This window comes from Takifugu flavidus, chromosome 6 (genome assembly GCF_003711565.1).
Source record: "Takifugu flavidus isolate HTHZ2018 chromosome 6, ASM371156v2, whole genome shotgun sequence".
Classification (NCBI taxonomy): Eukaryota; Metazoa; Chordata; class Actinopteri; order Tetraodontiformes; family Tetraodontidae; genus Takifugu; species Takifugu flavidus.
Window position 1 is genome coordinate 15,628,117 of NC_079525.1, and position 22,513 is coordinate 15,650,629.

General features: G+C 44.0%; 1 protein-coding gene and 1 long non-coding RNA gene across 4 annotated transcripts; one reads left to right on the forward strand and one right to left on the reverse strand.

Annotated features, from left to right (window-relative positions):
- Nucleotides 1-265: 265 nt before the first annotated feature.
- LOC130527293 (junction plakoglobin-like) lies at nt 266-15,535 on the reverse strand. 3 transcript variants are annotated; one of them, XM_057035634.1, is made up of 16 exons: nt 15,334-15,535; nt 7,986-8,027; nt 7,409-7,576; nt 6,541-6,785; nt 5,620-5,858; nt 5,199-5,400; nt 4,546-4,690; nt 4,320-4,423; nt 3,895-4,233; nt 3,642-3,794; nt 3,442-3,561; nt 3,207-3,357; nt 2,678-2,799; nt 1,755-1,794; nt 1,300-1,425; nt 266-1,013 (listed from the first exon to the last, which is right to left on the reverse strand). In XM_057035634.1, the coding sequence occupies exons 2-15, from the start codon at nt 7,996-7,998 to the stop codon at nt 1,301-1,303; spliced, it is 2,166 nt and encodes a 721-aa protein (XP_056891614.1). In that variant the 5' UTR covers nt 7,999-8,027; nt 15,334-15,535; the 3' UTR covers nt 266-1,013; nt 1,300. The 3 variants fall into 3 exon arrangements, with proteins under 3 accessions (XP_056891614.1, XP_056891615.1, XP_056891613.1); XM_057035635.1 differs by having other exon boundaries at nt 15,238-15,490; XM_057035633.1 differs by lacking the exon at nt 15,334-15,535 and adding an exon at nt 15,234-15,264.
- A 2,271-nt stretch (nt 15,536-17,806) lies between these two features.
- LOC130527350 (uncharacterized) lies at nt 17,807-21,737 on the forward strand. Its single transcript, XR_008950988.1, has 3 exons — nt 17,807-18,568; nt 20,857-21,010; nt 21,301-21,737. It is a non-coding gene; the product is annotated as an uncharacterized LOC130527350 (long non-coding RNA).
- The last annotated feature ends 776 nt before the right edge of the window (nt 21,738-22,513 follow it).

The window sequence follows — 22,513 nt, forward strand, 5'->3', positions numbered from 1 at the left end:
AGGGTAGGAGAAGAGGAGAGGAGAGGTAGAGGAGGGTAGGAGGAGAGGAGAGGAGGGTAGGAGGAGAGGAGAGGTAGAGGAGGGTAGGAGGAGAGGAGAAGAGGGTAAGAGGAGAGGAGGAGAGGACAGGATTTCCCAGTGGGGTGCCAGAGGCCTGTCAGGTGATCATGTTTCTAAATAAAATATATTTTCAGGATTTTTGCTTTTGCTGCAGTGTAGTTGAGTCTTGTTATCTTCAATATACTGTACATGACACAATGATACATTTTAGATTTTTATATCCTTTATTTTTATTAGACAAAATTTCAGTAAAAACGCTCCGTAGAAAGATAAGTTTCCACATCAGTAGTTCTGTTATAGGGCCGACCCAACAACTTCTCACATGATGCTCATGTATAAACGCACACCACCGTCAGAAATCATCGTTTAATAAAACTTCAATTTAGACACAAAAAAAGATAGTTAATGTTCTGGTAATACCAGATCATACAAACCCTCGCCAGTGAATAATTTATAAAAGCAGAGAAAATACTCCTAAAAACAAACACTCCAGAACTGTCGGGTCAATACTCAAAGATCTGTCTGAGGCCTCCAATTCATCCAACCTATGTGTTCCCTCCCAGTTACTGTTGGTGTTGGACTAAAACTTTCAGAAAAGAATGTGAAAAGAAAGCAGTAAGCAGGGTCACTCGTCCACCTCTGGCAGTGTTTTTAAGGATTCTTACTCTTGAAGATGGAAACTTTGTGATTATATTATCAAAGTCAAAATCTCTTTGGCATACAGCACCCAAAAGCAAACATACCCGAGGTTCTAACAGACTTAACAGCATTGTCACACAATATTAAAAAAGAAAATAAAAAAATCAGCGAGATCAGGCCATAAAAGATTTGAGCCCTGCTAAGATTAGGAGTCCTGTGATAATTGCATATGTTACATCAGAAAGAACAGAGGTAACAATCGAATGAAGACTGTATCAGCTCTGCGTCTTCGCTCCACATTCTGCCGCCACAACCTGAAGAGACAAAAAAATGGCTCAGCTGGAACATTGGATTACACTCAACATTCTCAACATTCTCTTCATTTTTAGTGTCTCTGAATTCTTTGATTGGATCACAGCTTGCCTTTATCAGGTCTCTTGTACTTTGTCTGAGCTACAGTTCAGTCATAAAAGTGTGGGGAGGAATTTGACACGTATCAGGCTACGATCAATCTAACACAAATAGCTTCTAACTGTTTTTGCCTTTCAGTCTCTATTTGAAAATACAAAAGAATTTTCATTTTTAAATGTTAACACGGACCTTAGGCGTATGGTTGTCTCTCATAAGGCAGGTTGCCTGGGTAATCCTCGGGCAAGAGGCCCCCGTCCATGCCATCCATGGCCATGTCAGCTCCATACCCGTAGCCTTGCATACCCATATCCAGCTCTGAAGGGTTGAAAAAGAGGATTTTTGCTTACTTCTTATTTGCTTGGACCTGGATTCGCCTCTTTTTTTAACATCAATTACTAAATCAAGATGAGAAGTAAATTCTGAGAGATGAGTAGCAAATAAATACAAGGAGATAAGTCCAGACAAGGAAAGGGATTAAAGGAAATATTTAAACAGTGAAAATGGAAAAAGGGGAATACAAACAATAAAAAGAAGGCCAGCAGCTCCCATGAGAGATAGAGACTATGGGGTGGAGGTGGGACATGTATAACCACAATCTAAAGGTGCAGAGGAACACGTGTGGACCCAATTCAGTTACTACTCACCATCTGCATAGGGTCCATCCATGGGGATGCTGTTGTGGGCCTGCGGAGGGGTCACAAGAGCAAGAATAATGTCAACACTTAATTTACACTTCTTAAAAGTATGTTATGAGTTTTTGTGCATATACACTATGTTCACCTTTGGGAACAGCTAGTGTGTTTGGGAGTGTTCCCAAAAAGCAAAAACTGCCAAAACTGACGTACTGTGTCTGTGTGTGTGTGTGATCATGCCGTTTGTTTTTTGTTTTGTTTTTTAATTAGAATCAGATTCAAAAGCATGACACATTACGACGTGGAACATCCAAACTGTGGCAACACTTCAAAAAAACCTCACATTGACAGAAACACACACAGAATGTAGCTAACACACAAAACTAACATTCGTTTAGTTTATCAAATGTTGCTGTTATCCTCAATTTATAGAGTAGCGAAGCAATCGCAAAACAAGTCGAGGATGGAGTGGTTAACTAGGCCCTGGTGGTAACTAGGCCCTGGTGGTAACTAGGCCCTGGTGGTAACTAGGCCCCGGTGGTTAACTAGGCCCCGGTGGTTAACTAGGCCCCCGGTAGTTAACTAGGCAGCTGGTTGTCTGCGTACAGGAAACAACTTTCTCTCCACAAAGTGAGCTTGTGATCTCATGTGGGAACAACCATCCGTGTGCCTTTGAGCATCACCCAGTCCACCACAGACAGCTACAATTTTATGGTTAACAGTTCCAAGCTTTGCTTCAAAGCTTTCCAGTTTTTCTCGACGTTTTCTGTCAGCTTTAACTCATCACCCGGGTCCTAATTCGGAGTGCTTTCCATTCATTTCCCTTCACTACACAAGAACGGAGCAGCAGCATAGAAAGGACCATCTGGTGCAGCCGACCAAGCACATTTACCTCGCGTGTATTTCACTCCTCAATACAGGCAGCAAACACTCACCAGCTCCCAGGCAGCAGGGTCGTGCTTAAAAAGAGAGTGTGTGAGTTCCACTGACACACGCTTCTTATAGTCTGAGTTTTTATCCTCCGAAATGCGGAAAAGCACAGCTGCAGCATATGTGGCTGCAAAGAAAGAATCAGGAGGAAGTCAGCGATGCACAAAAATGCTACAGTCAACTTGAAATCATAACCTGTAAGAGCACAAATGCCAAAAAGCAGTTCAACATTTCCATTTGAATTACACATCAATTAAGAAATTGAGCAAACAAAATCTTTTAAAGGAACTTAAAGCATTATGAAGCACTTGAATTAATCAGGAAAAGTTCAGCAGACTATGAAATCCATTTCAGGTATTTCTTTTAGATGAGTAGTTCTAGAAGAGGAGCCAAAGCGGTGCTGGATTCACTGTAAATAACAAATCTGTGCAGAATAGAACTTAGAGTAAGACTGCAATTCATGAAATCAGCCGTTGTTTAAACGGGACTAAGACTAGGAGAAACTAATGGCCGTGCATCGTCTGAGCATCTTACCAATGCCCTCGTTATTGGAATGCAACAGTTCCATCAGTGGAGCCGACGCCCCCTCACTGTCGATTAGTTCGGCTGAAGCTTTATCGAGGGCCAGCTCACACAGCACGCCCGCGGCCACACGCTTTACATTGTCCACAGGAGAGTAAAGCAGCTAAAGGGAAGAGGAAATAAATCAATCTGAGAAACACAGACGGTACAGTTACTTATGGAGAATTGGGAGATCTTTTGGCATTACCTGAACAAAGAGAGGAATGGTCTGCAGGTTAGCAATATCTGCTCTGTTGATGGGGTCTCTGGCCAGGATGTGCAGAGCTCCTGTGCAGCCTTCAACGATCTCCTCCATCCTCACTCCATCCTACAGCACAGGGTTTGCAGAGCGGACTTTGTAAATAAGTATCAACAGACGGTCACCTTTAATAGAAGCCCAGCAGCTACCTGGTATGTCTGCTGTGCTGATGAACCATGTTTCTGGGCATCCTGGTGGGCTTTGAGCAGCAGATTGACCAATCGAGGGATGGCACCAGCATCCCTCAGGGGAGCCTGGTTCTCTGGACACAGGGCCAGGTTTCGAATCAGGCCCACCACAGCCTTTTGGGAGGCAGCAGATAAAGAAATTCTATTGAAAATGGGCTTTAATGAATTGAATAATCCCAGACGGCCACTGCAGACAATAATAATCCTCCTCTACCTTGATGACAGGCCAGTAATAAGGTGTGTTGAGAAGCTTGACAATGGCAGGGATGCCATAGTGTTTCCTCACAGCATTCTGCGCAACCTCGGACTGCTGGTGGCGCGAAGTCAGGTGGCGCAAAGCGCAAACGGCCGGTTCAGTGACATCCTCTTTTTCACCAGCACGCAATATAGCATGGATTAGAGCCTCTACACCATTGCTCTGTGTAACTAATGTTTTATTGTAGGCATTGTTGCATGTAAGGTTGGACAGAATGCCAGTAGCACAGGTGAGCATGTTGAGATCATCTGAACTAAGCAAACCGACCAACACTTGCAGCAGACTGTCCATACCCTCCTGGAAGCAAGAAGAGCAGCTTGTCAAAGTAAATATCTGTACATAATGTATATTTAAGAGGGTAGTCAGATCAGGTGGACTACTACCTCCTTGGTGGCAGCATCAGAGAGATTTCTAAGTGTCCACAGGCAGTTCTGCATCAGTCGCTGGCTGGAGCCTGCAAGGTGTTTACCCAGAGCCTGCATCCCACCTGCAAGGAACAGATTTGACATCCATTAGTTCTCTGTGATAACTTTATTGGGAGAATGGACAAGAACCATCCAATCAGCCCAGGGAAAGCTGCAGAACGACCCCAAGTTATAAGGGACCTACCAGCCTCCACTATGGCAGGTTTGTTACTGGGGCACACAGAGAGCACTTTGAGCACACGGCTGGTAGTCCACAGCAGCTTCTCATAGCTGTAGGTTCTCATGATGTGGACGAGAGCCTCAGGACCTCTGTTAGCAAGGATGATGAGCTGCATGTGAGGCAGAGAGGGTGTATAGTTGTCTGAGTATATGGAGCATGCGGAGCAAAAAAAGAAATACAAATATGGAGAAAATTATGAATGCTCGTTTTCATTTATGTCTGCTTCCTTGTTCCTTAGAGAGCTCATGGAGTCATGACTCGGGAGTCGTTCCAAAACAGTTGGGGGGGCAAGTTCACTCTCAACTCACCTCTGACCGCAGGATAAAATGAAAGTATAATCTTATAAGACATAAGAAATCATGTGTTTGCTGTCCTTGGGCGGGAAAAGAGAAAATCATAACAAAAACTGCCAGAATGCCTTTATGTGTGTATCCAACTTAAAACACACGTCAGGTGACAGCACCTGAACACCTCATTACCTGCCGCCCCAAACCTATTCACGAGCACATATAGGTTGACAATGTGAAAAGTTTGAACTTGTCCATTAACATCCATAATTACACTTGTGTCAGCACTTTGTGTGTCAGCACTTTGTGTGTGCACACAGAGAAACACACCTTGCTTTCCTGATTTCCATATGACAGCAGTTGCAGACAGTCAGTGGTGATAGCCAGAAACTTTGAGTTGCTCTTGTTCAGTAGGGGGACCATTCTCTGCAGGCCGTCAGCCAGACGCACAGCCATCTTTGCTCCTTCCTGGTGCAGCAGCAGGTTGTGAAGGGTGGTGATGGCATAGAAGAGCACAGAATCCATGGGAGAGCTGATGAGAGAATCATGTGGGTTCACCAATAAAAGCCACAAGCAAATGCTAATAGCTCTAGATGACCTAAACTCTTAACCTGAGTTTTTTCTTGTACACTCAAATCACCTTTTCCAATTTAAAATCAACCGTGACAAAAACAAAAAGTCATCAGAATGGAACTAAAACTGCAACTAAGAACTGCAGGATATGAAGTGAAAGAATTTCCTCGATCTGTACCTGAGCATGCGAACCAAAGCTGGGATCCCTCCAGACTTGAAGATGGAGAGCAGACCCTCCCTCTGATGGGACAGGTTGTGAAGGATGCTGGCCGTGGCTCGGGCCGTCTCCATGTCACTCGTGTTTTGCATCGCTCGCACCACTGCCGCCACCATCTGAGGGGACTGCATGAGCGCACGCCGCGATGCATCTTTGCGTGTGAGCTGGTTGACGATCTGTGCAGCCTTACTGACCACCACCTGACAGGAAATGGCAAAAAAGCAAAGAAATAAAAATAAAACACACACACACACACCACACACACACACCCACACCTTTGCAACCTGAGATCTTTGTGGTACACAGAAAGATTATTTTAAATGTTTAATTACTAAAAAAAAACAAAAAAACATAACGAGCCTACCAGCTGTTAATCCTTAGCCTCCAACTTTGAAGCTGCATCATAAGTATTTCTTTGCGCGTTATCCATGACGAGGGCGAGGACACGAAGCACAAAAGGACCGTTAAAAACAAAATGAAACCAGCGTCTTCATGGGAGCAGTACGGCTCTGAAACCAGTCTGTCTGTGGTGATCAAGCGCCCTCTGGTGGCCGTAAATATCCATTCAAATTCAGAAAACTTTATCCCGGTGGGGGCGATTGAGGAAATCATTAAAAAATAAAAATAAACGAATAAGTCGCACCACTCTATAAGACGCAGGGGTCAAAGCGTGAGAAAAAAGTGGCACCTTATATGATCGATCGATCGATAGATCGATAGATTCTGCAGTGACAGCTTCCTCTTGATTTGAGGACATTTTTAAGACTTCAGCTTGGCTGTTTGTGACTAATTGCAAACATTAAAATACTTAAATTAAATAGGATCTATAATGATGCATCAAATGACAGAAATGATTCACAAGACTGCGTGTGCGTTCCACACCTGGTCTTCATCATTCAGTAATTTCGTGAGCTCTGGAATAGCACGTGTGGCCAGCTCAGCATCATCTTGATAGTTGATCAGGTGGACAATGGCCGTCTTGAGCATTTGGGATGGCTCAGCCAGACGCTGGACGTTGGTCATCTCAGCTGGGTCTTTTGGAGTCAACAACATGGTGGAACCCGACTCCAGTGTCTCTGGGAACATCGCAGCTCGCACCCGGTGGGATCTTGTCGTGATCTCATAGTCTATGGGAAGAAAAAAAAGGCTAAAAATCATAGCCAATTAACATGCACAGCTCAAACGAACTATGCTCAGAATTCTATTTTTGCATTTTGTCGGAATCCTTTGCTTGTAGTTTACATGCAACGGAGAAAGTTGGCTAACGAATGGACAGATGTGCTCTCTTCAACACTGAGCGGCCACACGCATCTTTCGGCAGGATTAGACGCCCTTTTCAGGCTGACATATTGTCAGACAAACAACTGGACTCAGGCAACATTGGACAGCAGAGAGATGCATATTAATATAGCTGTATTCATCTCATAAGTAATTACAGTTTAGTTATTGTGCAGACAACATGAGCGCTCTCCATCGTAGTCACGTTGGTTCTGAACAACAACACCATGTTTAAGGCCGGCTTTCTTTAATGTTTTGGTTCTGGGTCATATGGCAGTGCAGAGCATGCACACACACGAGGGCGTGCACGTGCTGGAGCATATTGTTTTCAGTGTATCATAACTGGGCTATAGAGAGCACCCATCAGTCCATTTACATTGGTACTTTGTTATATACGTTGTTCACCGCCGTGTCGTGTAAAGCTGGTGACTAATGCCCGACTATGTTCTCAGAGCACGGCTTCTTAACGCACCAGGTTCTTCCCTCGTGACCGTGGTGGTCATGGTGTAGTGCTTAGAGGTGGTGTACTCTCCATCATCGTCTCTGACTGTGGTGGCCCCAGAATTGATGCCGGAGTCGAGGCCATACATCGTGTGCTGCCATTCGGCCACCTTAGCCACCCCGGCGTCACGTTCACCCACTGTAACACAAAAGGGCATCAGGTTTGAACAACTGCTGATCAGAGTTGCCTTTCTCATCGTTTTCCAACACTGAAATTCTGTTACATGAAAATGTGGTTTTACTGCACAAACCATTTGTTTGAGATTAAAAAGTATGTGCAGCAAAATTATATGCAAACAGCAGCTGGAAGTTAGAAAGACCCCTTTCAAAGGAGTTCTTTTAGGTTTTCTAGAACTAGAAGAAAAAGTCAATGCAACATTTTAATAAACGACTGCCACATTTCAGTAATTGATAAATACTTAGACAACCTGAGACTAAAATGAGCATTAATGCTTAAACATGCAAAGGACACAAGTAAAACTGAGGTAAAATCATAAATGTTGGAAAGAATACATGAAAAAGCTGAATGTTATGAGTGAGTCACTTACTCTGCATTGCCATCGTTGCCTCTATCACAGTGATGGAAAAATCTACAAAACACAGAAGCACAGTCATGGTGCAGCCTATAATAGTACATTTCAACAAACTCCTGCCTCCTTTCAGTAACTGATAAATACTCCATGCAACAACACACAGTCAGCCGTCAGGAAGGAATGCGCACCACGATGACCTTTCACCCTGTGGCCTCCGCCCACAGAGCTAAACCTGCTGCTGACACATGGCTAAAACCTGCTGACCAGGTTTTGAGGGTGTGAATCTATGCGTGTGAGTGTTCCTCTCGAAACACACCCACATTTGGGTGTTGCTGTAATCCGAGTCACATTTGGGTTTTTCCTGAAGAGAGAATTCTTCACTGCTACCAGCTCACAGCTGTTTGATTGAAAATTCCATCAATTGGTCCCTGGGATCTGTCATTTCTAAGTGCCGTTCCACACAAACACCAGTACTGGCGGTCAAAATAAGCCCCGGGCAACCCGACAAAGCACGTCCCCACCCTAGAAAAGTGACGCCGCCGCGGAAGTGAATTTACATGCAATATCAATGAGATCCAATCTACTCCCATTCATGGAAAACATTGTTTTTTTTTAATCCCGTATCACTATTTTGCACTATTCCAAATGTGGCCAAATGAAACTGAAAGTGCTGCCTGCCCACATGAAGGATCCCTGACCAGGATTATACAGTCCTCCCTTGTAGCGCTGGTTGTGTGGATGGTTCCTATATTCTGTATAACATAAGCAGACACTATGCGCTGTGCTAGTCTTCCAGAATGTTGGATATTCCATAGGTGTACTTAAGCTTTGTAAACTTACCAAATCTGTCTGAGTGCAGCTTGAGTTGTTAATGGCCACTTGGTGAGACCATATTTAATGTGAGAAAAGACCATCGCATGCATAAACAGCCCAGCTGCTGCTAACGACGCCCTTATTAATGTCAAGTTAAAAAGAGCGGTGGTAACTCAGGCTGTTGAGTACTAAGAGGAGGGCTATCGGTTCAGGACCCAGTGCAAACAAAACATGGAAAATGTCCTGGTCATGGGGGAGGTGCCAGAACACCTTCTGAGCAATGCCAAGGTATCCTTGAGCAAGGCACTGAACCCACAGCTGCCCATAGGGTGCTGCAATGAGCTGGCAACTCATCCAGGGATGTACCCTCCCTTTGTCTATATGAGGTGGGTTAGGCTCCAGCACCCTCCCCGGGACCCTAAAGCAATAAAGTGGTCAAGAAACCGCTGAAAGATCTTTTTAATGTGGCTCTAGAAAATGAGGGTTGAATCTATTGTAACACCTAGAGTTGACGCTCTACTCCTCCCAGGAAGAGCAAAGTCCTAATTTTTGAGTGTTCTGATTTCTTTATTATGATCACATGCTTTAAGAATAGCTGTAAATATGTGACTGCAGTTTTTGCTGTGAACTGAGTTTTAGGAACCTGAGTGAAGTGCGAGGAAATCTTTGGATTATCCGTCATGATTATTTGCTCTTAGACATTTTGGAAAACTGTTTTGCCATGCTTGCAGAACAACAACAGTCAGTGTATCTGATGCTTCGGCACACCCCAACACGCCCCGTTATGCACCACAAACTAGTACAGTTACACTGCATTCCAATTATGCAAATTATGTTTTTCTATTATTTTTCTAAATAGTCAATGCAAGTGAAAGTCAGCATCATTTTCCTTGAAGACGAGCACGAAGATAGTGAGCTGGAGTAGGATCAAGTGATCTACGGCGCTAATTGAACAATTTAAAGCTTTCCTGGCTTTATTTGTTAATTGTTGCCAACCCTAACTCTACCCTAACCCTAACCCTCCCCAACCCAAACCCTCTAACCCTAACCCAACCCTAACGTAAACCCTAACCCTCTAACCCTAACCCTCCCCAACCCAAACCCTCTAACCCTAACCGAACCCTAACGTAAACCCTAACCCTCTAACCCTAACCTAACCCTCTAACCCTAACCTAACCCTCTAACCCTAACCCAACCCCTCTAACCCTAACCCAACCCTAACGCAAACCCTAACCCTCTAACCCTAACCTAACTCTCTAACCCTAACCTAACCCTCTAACCCTAACCCCAACCCCTCTAGCCCTAACCCAACCCTAACGCAAACCCTAACCCTCTAACCCTAACCTAACTCTCTAACCCTAACCTAACCCTCTAACCCTAACCCAACCCTAACCTAACCCTAACCTAACCTAACCCTAACCCCAACCCTCTAACCCTAACCTAACCCCTAACCCTCTAACCCTACCCAACCCTACCCTAACCCTAACCCCAACCCTAACCTAACCCTCTAACTCTAACCCTAACCCTCTAACCCTTGTTACAGGCACTGCTCGCAGTTTCATCAAATTATTATTTCTTTAATTAAAAGAAAACAGTGCGTCTTTTGCTCCAAGTCAGTAGCAGCATTAAGATTTTTATGGTGGATGGGCCTTGAGAAAACTAGATGGGCCAGTTAATATTATGCAATATATATGAAAAGCATTTATATGAAGGTTCTCCTTTATCTTGGCTTCAGGGCCGTCTGTGGTGCTGAGGTAGACACCTGCGGCTGAAAGACGGCGTAGAGGCTCTACTCAGGGCTGCACAAGAAGAGGCCCTGAGCGCCAGCGCAAGAGAGGCCAGGGTCTACCAGACCAGGCCAGACCAGGGTCTACCAGACCACACCAGACCAGGCCTGGGTCTACCAGACCAGGACAGACCAGGGTCTACCACACCACACTAGGGTCTACCAGACCACACCAGGCCAGGGTCTACCAGACCAGACCAGACCAGACCAGGCCAGGAGAAGCCCCTGAGACAGTTCAGCACATCACAGCAGGGTGCAAGATGTTGGCAGGCAAGCCATACATGGAACGACATAATCAGGTGGCTGGCAAAGTGGACAGGAACATCTGAGTATGGGCTGGAGGTCCCAGGGTCCAGGTGGGAGACCCCCCCGAAAGTGCTGGAGAACAAGCAGGCCAAGATCCTGTGGGACTTCCAGACTGACCAGATGGTGGTGGCCAACCAGCCTGACATCGTGGTGGTGGATAAACACCAGGAGACAGTGGTGGTGATGGATGTAGCAATCCGGAGTGATAGCAACATCAGGAAGAACACGAAGAGGAGAGAAGTACCAAAGACTGATGGAGGAGATGGAGAGAATGTGGGGCATGAAGGCACCAGTGGTCCCAGTGGGACACTCAGGGCAGTAACCCCCCAAGCTGAGCAGATGTAAAAAGCTGGAGTTATATTCCACACAAGCATTATATTTATTCAAGTCAATCTTTGCTCGGGCAATTCTGTCCTAGTAAGTATGCAAGATAACTAGTTAATCTTTAACTGTTAAAATAACAGCACCCACAACAGCTCTGTGCAGGGTTAGGGTTAGTTAGTGGGCCTGAGAGTGTGTCTATATGAGGAAACTGCTAAAGCCTTGTTCAAGCTAGATCAAGTCTGAGTTGTCCGGAGTTGTACGGAGTTGTCCGTACACGACTCTACATCAGTTAGCATCAGTTAGCATGGCTGCTCTACTTGGGCTCCATACAATTGTTTGTATCAAGAAGTCCCACAAGAAGTGACACAGGAAGTGCTTGAACACAATGTGTGCGCGGAGTGATGTTTTTTCCACTGCGAACATGGAGCAGAAAGAGCTCTCCAGGTTGTTCGTGCTTTGCTACATACTCAAAACACAACAAGAAAGAGGAAAATCCTATGATAGCACTGTTGTTGCAAGCTCCTCCTCCACCGCTCTGGTCACTTCCACATTTTGTGGCAACCCTCGTGTCTGCTCTCATTGGCTGCAGCTCTTTTTACGTCATTGCGCCCCGACTGATATCAAGCACCCCAGACATCCAGTTTTCACAGCTAACTGACAGTTGAGCATTTGCCAACTGGTATCTTTGAAGTCGTCACACTTGAGCTGGTTCTTGTTGACTGGTGTGAACAGAAAAAAAAGAAGCTACAACCAGCTGATGTGCATCATATATCTCATCTTCCCAGACTTTTGGAGGGATGCATCTTAACTCTTCCATATCCTTCAGGATCTTCTTTCACCCCTACTCTTTCAACAGAAGCTGATACAACAATGCAGCAGGGTCGAGCCAGAGACCTGCTGTAAGTCTATAAGAGAGAATGAAGTAGCGCACAGCTAATGTCTTTATTGGCGTGGGTAACAGGAAGTGTTGGTCACCAATGACAGTATTTGTCTGATGAACACAGCTGGCCTTTCCAGTCAAAATGAGAAGTTTATCAGGGGAGACTTGCACAATGTTCTTCTATTCTGTCAAAGCACAAGTACACAAGTCAAGGGTGTGTTCGAGGGTGCTGATCCAGACCTCAGTAATGCTCCTGTTCCAAGGCTCCAAAGAACAGGCAATTACTGCCCATACTGCTGGAGCACAACAGATCAACAGCCAGAATCTCTGAACATGGCAGAGCTCAGCCAACTCTCTTCATCGTAACTTTGATCTGGACTGTTCTCACAGACAATCAATGGTGGTTAGCATGCCAAAAAAAATAAGAATGGTTAGCATTCCTCCCTTTGCCAGATGCCACAGTAAAATATCGTCACTTTTTACTCCCGGTTCAAGCCCCTCTATGTATTAAAGGGAAAATAAGCTGCCTCCGAGGACGCGATAAGTTTCAACAAGGTTTAGGAGGCAGGAAGAAGTGAAGAAAAAATGTAGCTCTCTATTGTAAAGCAACAAAGTTCACAGTTTAATGAATTATACTGACGGAGAAGCAGATGTCCAAAGGTTGCTTTCAATATCAGAACAGTTCACCATAAAAGGCCCCACACAAGTGGATTTTGGTTGACATTAAAATATTATCTTTGACCAAAGTGCACATTAGGCACAGCATATCTTTCTCTTAGTTATTTTGATGGACAAGTGGGAGAAAAGTGATGAACCGGCAGCACAGAGGACCTTGCATTGTTTTAGCAGAAAGGAAAAAGGATGGCAGCTGACTAAAAGCATGTTGTTACAATGAAAAGGAAACTGGGAAATATGTAGACCGTACTGGTGAAGGTTCGTGGCCGGTGCTAACCCTAACCCTAAGATGCTTCAAAAGGTCGGCCAGTTGAGCCATCATTGCCACTCCTTGATGTGCCTCCCAGCACTGCGGCGAGTGACAGATTATGAATTATTCAGGGAGATTTGAGAAGGAAGGAGGTGGTGGCGGCATTAAAGAGAAGAGTTACAAGTCTAAAAGAAAAACCCTGCTAGAAACTCCTTTTATTCTCTAATTCTCTTACACTTTGTGTGAACCAACAGTGTAAAAATAGTGTACGCAGGAAAAATTAGCGCTTAAGAAGATTTAAATCAATTTGCCATTTCTGCTGTCAGATAACCACTCAAAAAGAAGAAAAAAGACTTTGGCAAGCGCATTCTTCAGATTATTCAGAGTTCTGGAAAGTATCAGGATTGCACAACTCTGTACAAATGATTGTGTGGCTGAGAAACTCAGAAAAGCCTCCAAAAATTGAATTGTGATATTATCACAATACGCAGAATATCATCTAGGGGAGATAGACGCGACTTTCATGTTGTCTATTAAACTGATTATCCTTCCCTATTGACTTGTTTTCCAGCCACTCGGTCTCCAAAAACATGGAAGTAAAAAAAGGGAGGATAAAAATGAAAATGTTATCTTTTTTGTCAGGACAGGCATCTAGAAATCAGCACAATTAGGAATATTTAAGAGGTTTGGACACCCTGGCTGGATAAGAAATGTCCAAGCCAACAGCAGGACTTTAAAGGCATGGCCAAGACAAAAACTGGCCACAGTTCTCAAACATTTTATGTGATGCACAGTTTCTTTTTAAAAAGAAAGAGCCGTCAATAATTCAGTGGCTGTCTCGGACTGATATTTTAGCTCAGCTTCTAAATGTCTGTTGGCCGAACTGGATGATCCTGAAAATTCTTTACTTTTTTAATTATCTGTTTAAAGCTAAGCTGCTTTTTGAATTTTCACTAAGACGCCACATGTCTTTGGCATCCTGTCACCATAGCAACAGTTCCACGATAATGTGAGGTGACATGCAAACAAAGAGTTGTTGGCTGGACTTGTGTGCTGACTGGATGAAACCAGGCCCACCAGAAAGTACCGAGTAAGACATGGGTGAACAGTCGGAGAGACAGAACGCAGGGATCCACTCTGAGAAGAGAAGCCCTACTCACACTGAAGGATCTCCTAGCATAATGTGTGTTACTGTAAAGGTATTACACAAGAGGGAGAGGATTACCAGAGCACCACCACAGCTGTCCCCCTCGTCCCACCATCTCTATCCCATCATTGCCTGAAGCCAGCCAACCGTTTGGTCCGGCACTGCTTGATGTTCCAGCAGAACCTTCCACAGAGGTCGTCTGCCAGTGAAGCTGACACACAGCTGTGCTCATCATGCTTAAGACACGTAGCCATGTTTCTTACCGATGGGTCAAATGGACCTTGGAAAACTACAAATGTCACAATTCCTTCTAAAAAGTAAAAGAATGGGGAACTCCCATGGTTATGAACCTGGTGGAAAAATGCTGTTGTGATCTAAAAATAAAGGTAATGACATCATAGGAGCGTGACAGCTCTGGGGAGAGCTGCAGGACAAATATGGCCCAGGGTTCCGTCATCCATGACACATGCGTGTGAGCTCAAACACGTCTGTACCGTCACATCGTAGTATCGGTGAACTCGAACTGCCTCGGTGCTGTTGGGCAGATCCGACCTCTGCTTCAGAGGTCTTCAAATATAAATAAAAGAGGTTAAGGTTAACCTAACCTTAACCCTACTGCTGAATGGGTTCTACAATATCTGACCAGGTTGAGCAGGAAGCACAGGTGTGTCGTTGCTGTCTCACCTTCGGCAGAGCCCAGATATGCTGGTTGTTAAATGTTTTATTGGGAGGCGCACAAAGCTCACCTTATACCTGCCTCTGAACGCGCGCTCGTGAACACGCACGCGGGCTCATTTCCAACTCCTGTGACATGAAAAGGCCCCAGGAAGTAGCTGGTAGCCCTGGGAACAAGGATTGCTGCCGTTTTCGACGCCCTTCACACAAACTTGGGTTTAAAAAAACTTTTGAGTTTTGAGGAACTCGACACCGACCGACAGACAGACCGACCGACCGACCAACCGACCGACCGACAGACCGACCGACCGACAGACAGACGGCTCAATCTCAGGCATGCGGAAATGAATCCAACCACGAATGCAGCATTAAAACAAACGATTCACTGCAGAAAAACACTAACTTACTTACATTCGGTGACATTCGGAGTTCGTAAATGCTCAAAAACAGGAAAACAACAAAGACGTCGCCGACAAAAACAATGAGCTCGATGAATCCGGATTTTACCTGTGAAAACACTCGGAAAGCTTCAGTCGATCCCAGGCCGCGGTGGTTCTTCTCGGACCCGCTACTCGGTTCCGACTTATTTCTCCCCACAGCTGCTGGAGTCCGCGGTCGCCCGGACAAAACTGAGGGTAATAACGTCGCCTCAGCGGAGGCTCCGCCCCCCGAACCCCGCCCTGGCCCAGCTCCCCCCCCACACCCCCCCACACCCCAGAACCCCGCCCCGCCCTGGCCCAGCTCCACCCCCCACCCCCCAGAACCCTGGCCCAGCCCCCCCAACCCCACCGTGGCCCAGTCCCTCCCTCCCTCCCTAACTACCGCCCCCCCCAACCAGAGTTTGGCAAACCTCTGACTTCGATGCATAGTAGTTCCAATTCTCAATGTTCTGAATTTCCATCCGATTACTGAGTTGATGGATTTTTAATTATGATTTAAACTCCACCACGTTCTTAAAAAGTTGTAGATTTTGGTTTATGATTCAAAAAAATCTAAATCAGAAGATAAATGAATTGAACAAACGGAGCTGATGCAACTGAGCATCCGATTTATGCGTCTGTTTCTAATCCTGAATGAACTGGTTTTGACACGTTTCTGATATAAAAGTGTTTGTGCATCTTGAATCTTGTGCATGTACCTGCTTGACGAGTCGACCACACCTGTTTAACAACAGAAACCAGGACAACTCCATGAGTCACCAGAGAAACTAGCAGTCACAGTGAGATAAAAGTGTTGTCTCTTTATTGCTCTATTCCTTGATCAGTAAGGAACAGATATTGTTCTTTATGTTTGGGGTTAGGGTTAGGGTTGGGGTTGGGTTAGGGTTAGGGTTAGGGTTGGGGTTAGGGTTGGGGTAGGGTTAGGGTTAGAGGGTTGGGGTTGGGGTTGGGTTAGGGTTGGGTTAGGGTTAGAGGGTTAGGGTTGGGTTAGGGTTGGGGTTGGGTCAGGGTTAGAGGGTTAGGGTTGGGGTTGGGTTAGGGTTGGGGTTGGGTTAGGGTTAAGGTTAGGGTTAAGGTTAGAGTTAGGGGTCAGGGTTAGGGTTAGGGTTAAGGTTAGGGTTAGGGGTCAGGGTTATGGTTAGGGTTGGGGTTAGGGTTAGGGTTGGGGTTGGGGTTGGGGTTAGGGTTGGGGTTAGGGTTGGGGTTAGGGTTGGGGTTAGGGTTAGGGTTGGGGTTAGGGTTGGGGTTAGGGTTAGGGTTAGGGTTAGAGGGTTAGGGTTAAGGTTAGGGTTAGGGTTAGGGTTAGGGTTAAGGTTAGGGGTCAGGGTTATGGTTAGGGGTTAGGGTTAGGGTTAGGGTTAGGGTTGGGGTTAGGGTTGGGGTTAGGGTTAGGGTTAGGGTTGGGTTAGGGTTAGGGTTAGGGTTGGGGTTAGGGTTGGGGTTAGGGTTAGGGTTAGGGTTGGGGTTAGGTTGGGTTAGGGTTAGGGTTGGGTTAGGGTTGGGGTTAGGGTTAGAGGGTTTTCTTTTCTTTTCTTCTTGGAACCCACTTTCGGTCCCCACGTGTTACATGAAAAGCGCACAGTCCCCCAAGATGGCTGCCTATTCTTTTTCTTTCTTTTATTTGTTAAATGAAAAAAAAGAATCTTATAAAACATCTCGAAAATAAATTATACACAAACGTATCAAACAATTATGTCAGGGGAGATTGTGGGTCGCGGAAGTGTGAAGAGCACACTGCGGTCACGCTCGAATCCTAGTGCTCTGAGTATACGAGGCATTACGGTAACTGCTTCGTGCAACGGCAACTTTCTCTTGAATTTATTTCGTTCAATAAATCAGAAACTCCGGTGTATTAGTCGAAACAATAAATATCTACACCGAATTGGGAAAAAAAACAAGCAATTTTGGAAACAATGAAAACATGTTAGGAACATTCATATTTCATATTTTGGGGTTAGGGTTAGGGTTAGAGTTATTCCATGTCGGGCTGATGGTACCAGCCCTAGGACACTGAATTTCAAATGTAGCACTTCTAAATAAATGACATTCAAAAATTGAGCTAGTAAGCTATAATGTTCCTGATTTCAGATTCATATTTAATATCATAAATTGTCACCAGGGTATGTTCTTTTAAAACACTTTATGAAAAACAATGGCGTGCAGATAAAAGGAAGTGTATAAAAACACTTTACCAGACACTTGTGTGACACTGAAATCCAAAAATTAAAAAAAAAAACAACAAAAAAAACTTTAATACACTACAACTCAACTATTTAACATCCTTTAACATGGACAGAAAGTGATTCCCTCTGAACACCAAATAAATGAATTAAGGCACAAGAAATATTCTTTTATAAAATATAAACAGAAACAACTTACAGAGGCTACTCTTCCAGTTACGTGCCCCGACCCTAACCCTGACCTTTGTTAGTGTTTCCCAAGTACTCCTCATGGGACCATCGTTCACAGGCTTCGCATTGGGTCTATGAAACAGTAAATCGTACATTTATCAAAGAGAAAATAATAATAATCTACTCTTCGGCGGAGGTGCCAGTTCACCCCAGGGCCCTCTGCGAGCATGTGTGTTCCGTGCCTTGCTCAAGGGCAGTGCTGTGACAGTGCTCTGAGGTTTCGGGTCGAGGGAGAGGGTGCCTACTACCGTACTACCAGCACGCCTTCCGTGTTTTACCTGCACCAGGGCTTGAACTGAAAATCCTCCACTTCACGGCCGAGTTCCCCAACAGAATGAAGAATAAAGCTTTTGGCTTCAGGTTATTTTGTAAACCCCGTTAATCCAGGCAGCAGCACCTGACCTGCCAATCACCTCTTTCCATACATTCTGGCCTCCTGGTTTTTCTCTTTACGGAGTGCTTGTTATTGTCAAGGACAAAATTCCTTTAATATTTAAAAAAAAGCTCAATTTTAGATATTGCCATAGTCACATGGGGGAAAGAAATCCTATCATGTACTGCTGGTACAGTGTTGTTTTGTTCTTTGGGTTTCATATGCGTGTCATATGGATTTCAAATAGAAATGATGTTAAAAATCGTGACCATGACCGTGACCACGACCACGACCACGACCCTGACCATAAGCACTCACCCCGCCTCTCTCACGTGCCCTTTCTGCCCCACTTTCTGCCCCGCCTCACTGTTGCTTCCTGGCATTTCTGCCTCCTCCACGACACACTCAGAGCGGTGCAGAAGCCAGTCGTTCAGAGGAACAGGAACAGGAACAAGGTGCATTAAAGCTGGAACTGGAAAGGAGACGGTAACATTACGACTAATCAGACCAGCAGCTCAGTAAGTCTCTCAGATTTGGTGTGTTGGACCTGAGTTTTAGGAATTTGTACTCTTATTAGCAGTTAGCATACAGTTCAGCTCCTGCTAGTTCCTATGTGACAAAACTGATTTAGACTCACTGTATCACATTATGATGCAAATCTGAATACACAAGAGATTTTTTCTGCCAGTCTTGATCATTTTGGATTCAGGTAAGTGAATCAGAGCCCTGTTTCTACTGTGGCCTGAGGCTCGTCCCTGTCCTCCAGCAGCAAATTTGTTGAATTGGCGTCACATGTTTCTGTTGTTTTGTGTATTTCCTATGATCAGAAACAGGGCTAATTCATTAGTGGAGTGGTAATCTTTTGGTTAAGTTAGTCTCCTCTGGACTAATGTAATAAGATTAAGAATTTTCTGCATACATAGGAAAATTATTATGAAAGAAAACCAAATATTTCTTATCCTCAGTTTGTTTTACACAAACGTGACACTGGTCATTTTCCAGTTCACATTAATCACATTAAGCCTCACACATTTGGGGTATTTGCACTTATTTAAGGTTAGAGTTGTTGGTCTAAAAGGGGACTTTGAAATGTGGAGGAAACTGATGAAAAGACAACAATCATTTACTACGTATAAATGATTTAACAGGCCTAGAGGAGGGAATTATATTGTAGCTGAATCTCTGTCCCACTTGAAATGATCAGAATGTAACGTGACTGTTTTGTCCAGAAATTTTAACAGACATTCAACAACAAATGTAACTTTGCCTCTTGACCTATTACTCATCTCTCATGTTTAAGCTGACAGTAGTCAGTAACTATGTAACTATGCCTAATCCACAGGGTCAACCAAGTTTCAGCTGTGTGACTCTCTTACCGCTACATTTATGGCCAATTACTAGGAATAGCTAATAAACATGTCTGTATATAGGAGCCATAACTGTTAATATATTACTAAATACTTGTGTTAAATCAACATTGTAAATGAGTTGGTGCAGCATGATCAGAGTGAATTGAGGAAGTGGATGTCTGACTTAAATATTCATAATGTTCATATTTGATAATATAGTTTTTCTTTTCTTGGGGGAGTAGATTTCCCACAGTTGTAACATTGTTTTTGGTCAAATGTAGTTATCCGGCTTAGATGAAAATGAATGAATATTCTGTGATATGGATGTTTTCTCCCCACATGGGTCATGCTTTTACTGCTGTGAGCCTCTGCTCAGTCTGTAGAACTCACTAACTGTACAGAAAGTCTCCTAAGGAGTCGGAGTCACACCCTTCTGGAACAGTTTGGCCACAGTCCTGATGCAGTTGTGTCCAAGGTCAAAGACGCACTGCAGCCGTTTCACTTTTAATATTACTTTACACTAATAGAATGAAATAAATGCTTTGGGAAGCAACCGAAAAATTTACAACCAGAATTACATTATTTCAAGTTGAGGTAAGATTGTTGGTTATTGACATGTCTTTATAATTTGAATCTATAAGGTGGCTGATTACTCAAACTAAAAATAGTTTTTCCTCTCTGGAGTGTTAAATCGGAAAAAACAGACAGTTTAGTTTAATTTTTTTTTTTAAATTGACATTTTTTTCCATACTGAGTTTATGCATAATTTCCTTGTGTGGATGCAATATGAAAAACACTAGCATGAAATATGTTTTTTTTATAATATGGGGTCCACTTTACCAGTGAGACAGGAGACAGAGATTTGATAATAATAATAATTTGATAATATGGATAGAGAAGAGAAGAGTGCAAAGGTCAGTGGGTGCCCATCAGCTAATTTGGCCCTTTACCCTCTGGTTAGCCTGTTTTAGTAGTAGAAGTACCTGGGTGTGAACTTCGATAAGAGATATATTAGATTTTAACTCATACTGCTGTATTTTATGCAACCTTTAATTCAAAGTGAATATATGAAAATACTCTCTGATATTCTGCATCATCATGTTATGATTCTATCTGCATGTTCACTTTTTGTGTAATGAACTTGAGTTGAAATGAAAATGAGCAAAGTATGTTAAACAGTAAACATCAGTCATTTTAGTTTATTCTAAATACTGTTTTATCATAGTAGTACATTAGATTTTGTTCTGCTTTCTTCTCTTTTTCTGTTGACTTTATGTAGGTATTAAATCGTCTGCCTCTCATGTTGCACCAACATGACCCAACATGACCCACTGGGCGGCTCAAGCTCAGAGGAGCAGCCAGTCCAGCCTTCTGTCTTCCTCCTAAACTGTCCTGCTGCTGTCAAGCGGTCTCAACTTTGTCCTTTTTCCTTTTCTCCTCCCATCTGGCCCCCACAGGTCCTCCTGGACTCCCAGCCAACCTCCTCCCTCCATGAGGGGCAGTGGGGGATACCAGGGGCTCTGGATTTGGTCCCTGAGCCTCATCTTTTGTCACATAGGAATTACAGTGACCCGGGGCAACAACACTCTTGTGATGTGTCAACTATAACAGGTGATAAACTCAGACAACTTTATATATTATGTATTTAATTTATTGGGACGGGCAGTGGTACTATAGTAATGTATAGTATAGTATAGAGCAGGGGTGCTCACACTTTTTCAGCATGCGAGCTACTTACAAAATGACCAGTTAAAGTGATCTACCCACCCACATCTAATTATTTTCAAATGTATTTAGGATTATTTGTATGTACAGTTGATGTACTTTGCTTAACTAAATGAGCCAATATGGCAAAACACACATAATAATTAACTATTAACCTTTTTTTGTAATTACCTAAGTTTACTTTGATGACGTGCACTGAACTGAACCAGCCAGGGAGGCACAGGGACCGTAGCTGCTGACAGCCTCACCCACACCTCCAGATGTTCATCAGTCACCGTGCAACGCTTTTTGGACTTCATCATCTTCGTGTAGAAAGTAGATGTTTGCACTGGCCGATATGAAAGTGATCTGTTTTTGTCTTCTTACTTGGTCCCGCTCCCTCATTCATTTTGATGACCATCAGCTTTAGCAGTGGCTTAAAATCAGAGGTAATTGGCTGAATGGTTTAGCGCTTCTGATTGGCTGCATTGTATGTCAATCAAGTAACGGGACTGCTGATAGGCTGATATTTTTAAATGTCACTCCGCTATCGACGTAATGAGCACCCCTGGTAAAGAGACTATAGTAATGTAAGTGTTTAGGTTTACCAGCAGAGGGCAGTGTGTGATATGATTTGATATCAATCTTCTCTCATTAGCTCACCTCTCTGTCTCAGACCTTTGTTCAGATCTGCCTGAATTGGAGATCGTGAGCCTCCTGTCAGAGGGTCAGCCCAACTACACCCTCCGAGCAGACTGTGTGTTTGGCTATGACAATGACGACTGGTTGCACACGACGCTGCTGCCACCAGAAGTTTCTCTTGGACTCACATACGATCAGATCGAGGAGACTCTCAAGTACTTCTGTGAGTTCTGTTTAATACACACCAGGTCCAAAATCACTCCCAATTCTCTTTTTATAGTTTTGGGCTGTCCGGATGTTAAGTGAAAAGCAGTATGTCAACAACAAACAGCACGGTCATTAATCTGAAGTGTTTATTATACGATGCTATAATACAGTTAAAGGCTTTGTGCACACCAGTTAACATGCACTCAACCCTGCTTCCCATTTAGAGAGGAGCTATCAGTAGACTGCCTTTTGCTATAACTTTTAAGATAACGTTTAACATGTGAAATGTCTCCCAGTTACTTTCAACAGTTCAGTTGACTCTAAAAGACCTTAATGGATTCCTGTGATCTCTGTGTACCGACTCCAAAGAGTTCCAGTCTGCCTTTGTCGATGGAGGTGTGACAGCAAACCTAATAAGAGACACGCTGACTCCTCACAATACTTTAGGCTATAAAGCTTTACTGTATATTTGATACGTGTAACAGGTTGAAACTGGACCAGTTGCAGAACACAAATAGCAGAGGTGAAGGTGATAGAAAGCTTTATTGAACTTGAATAAGA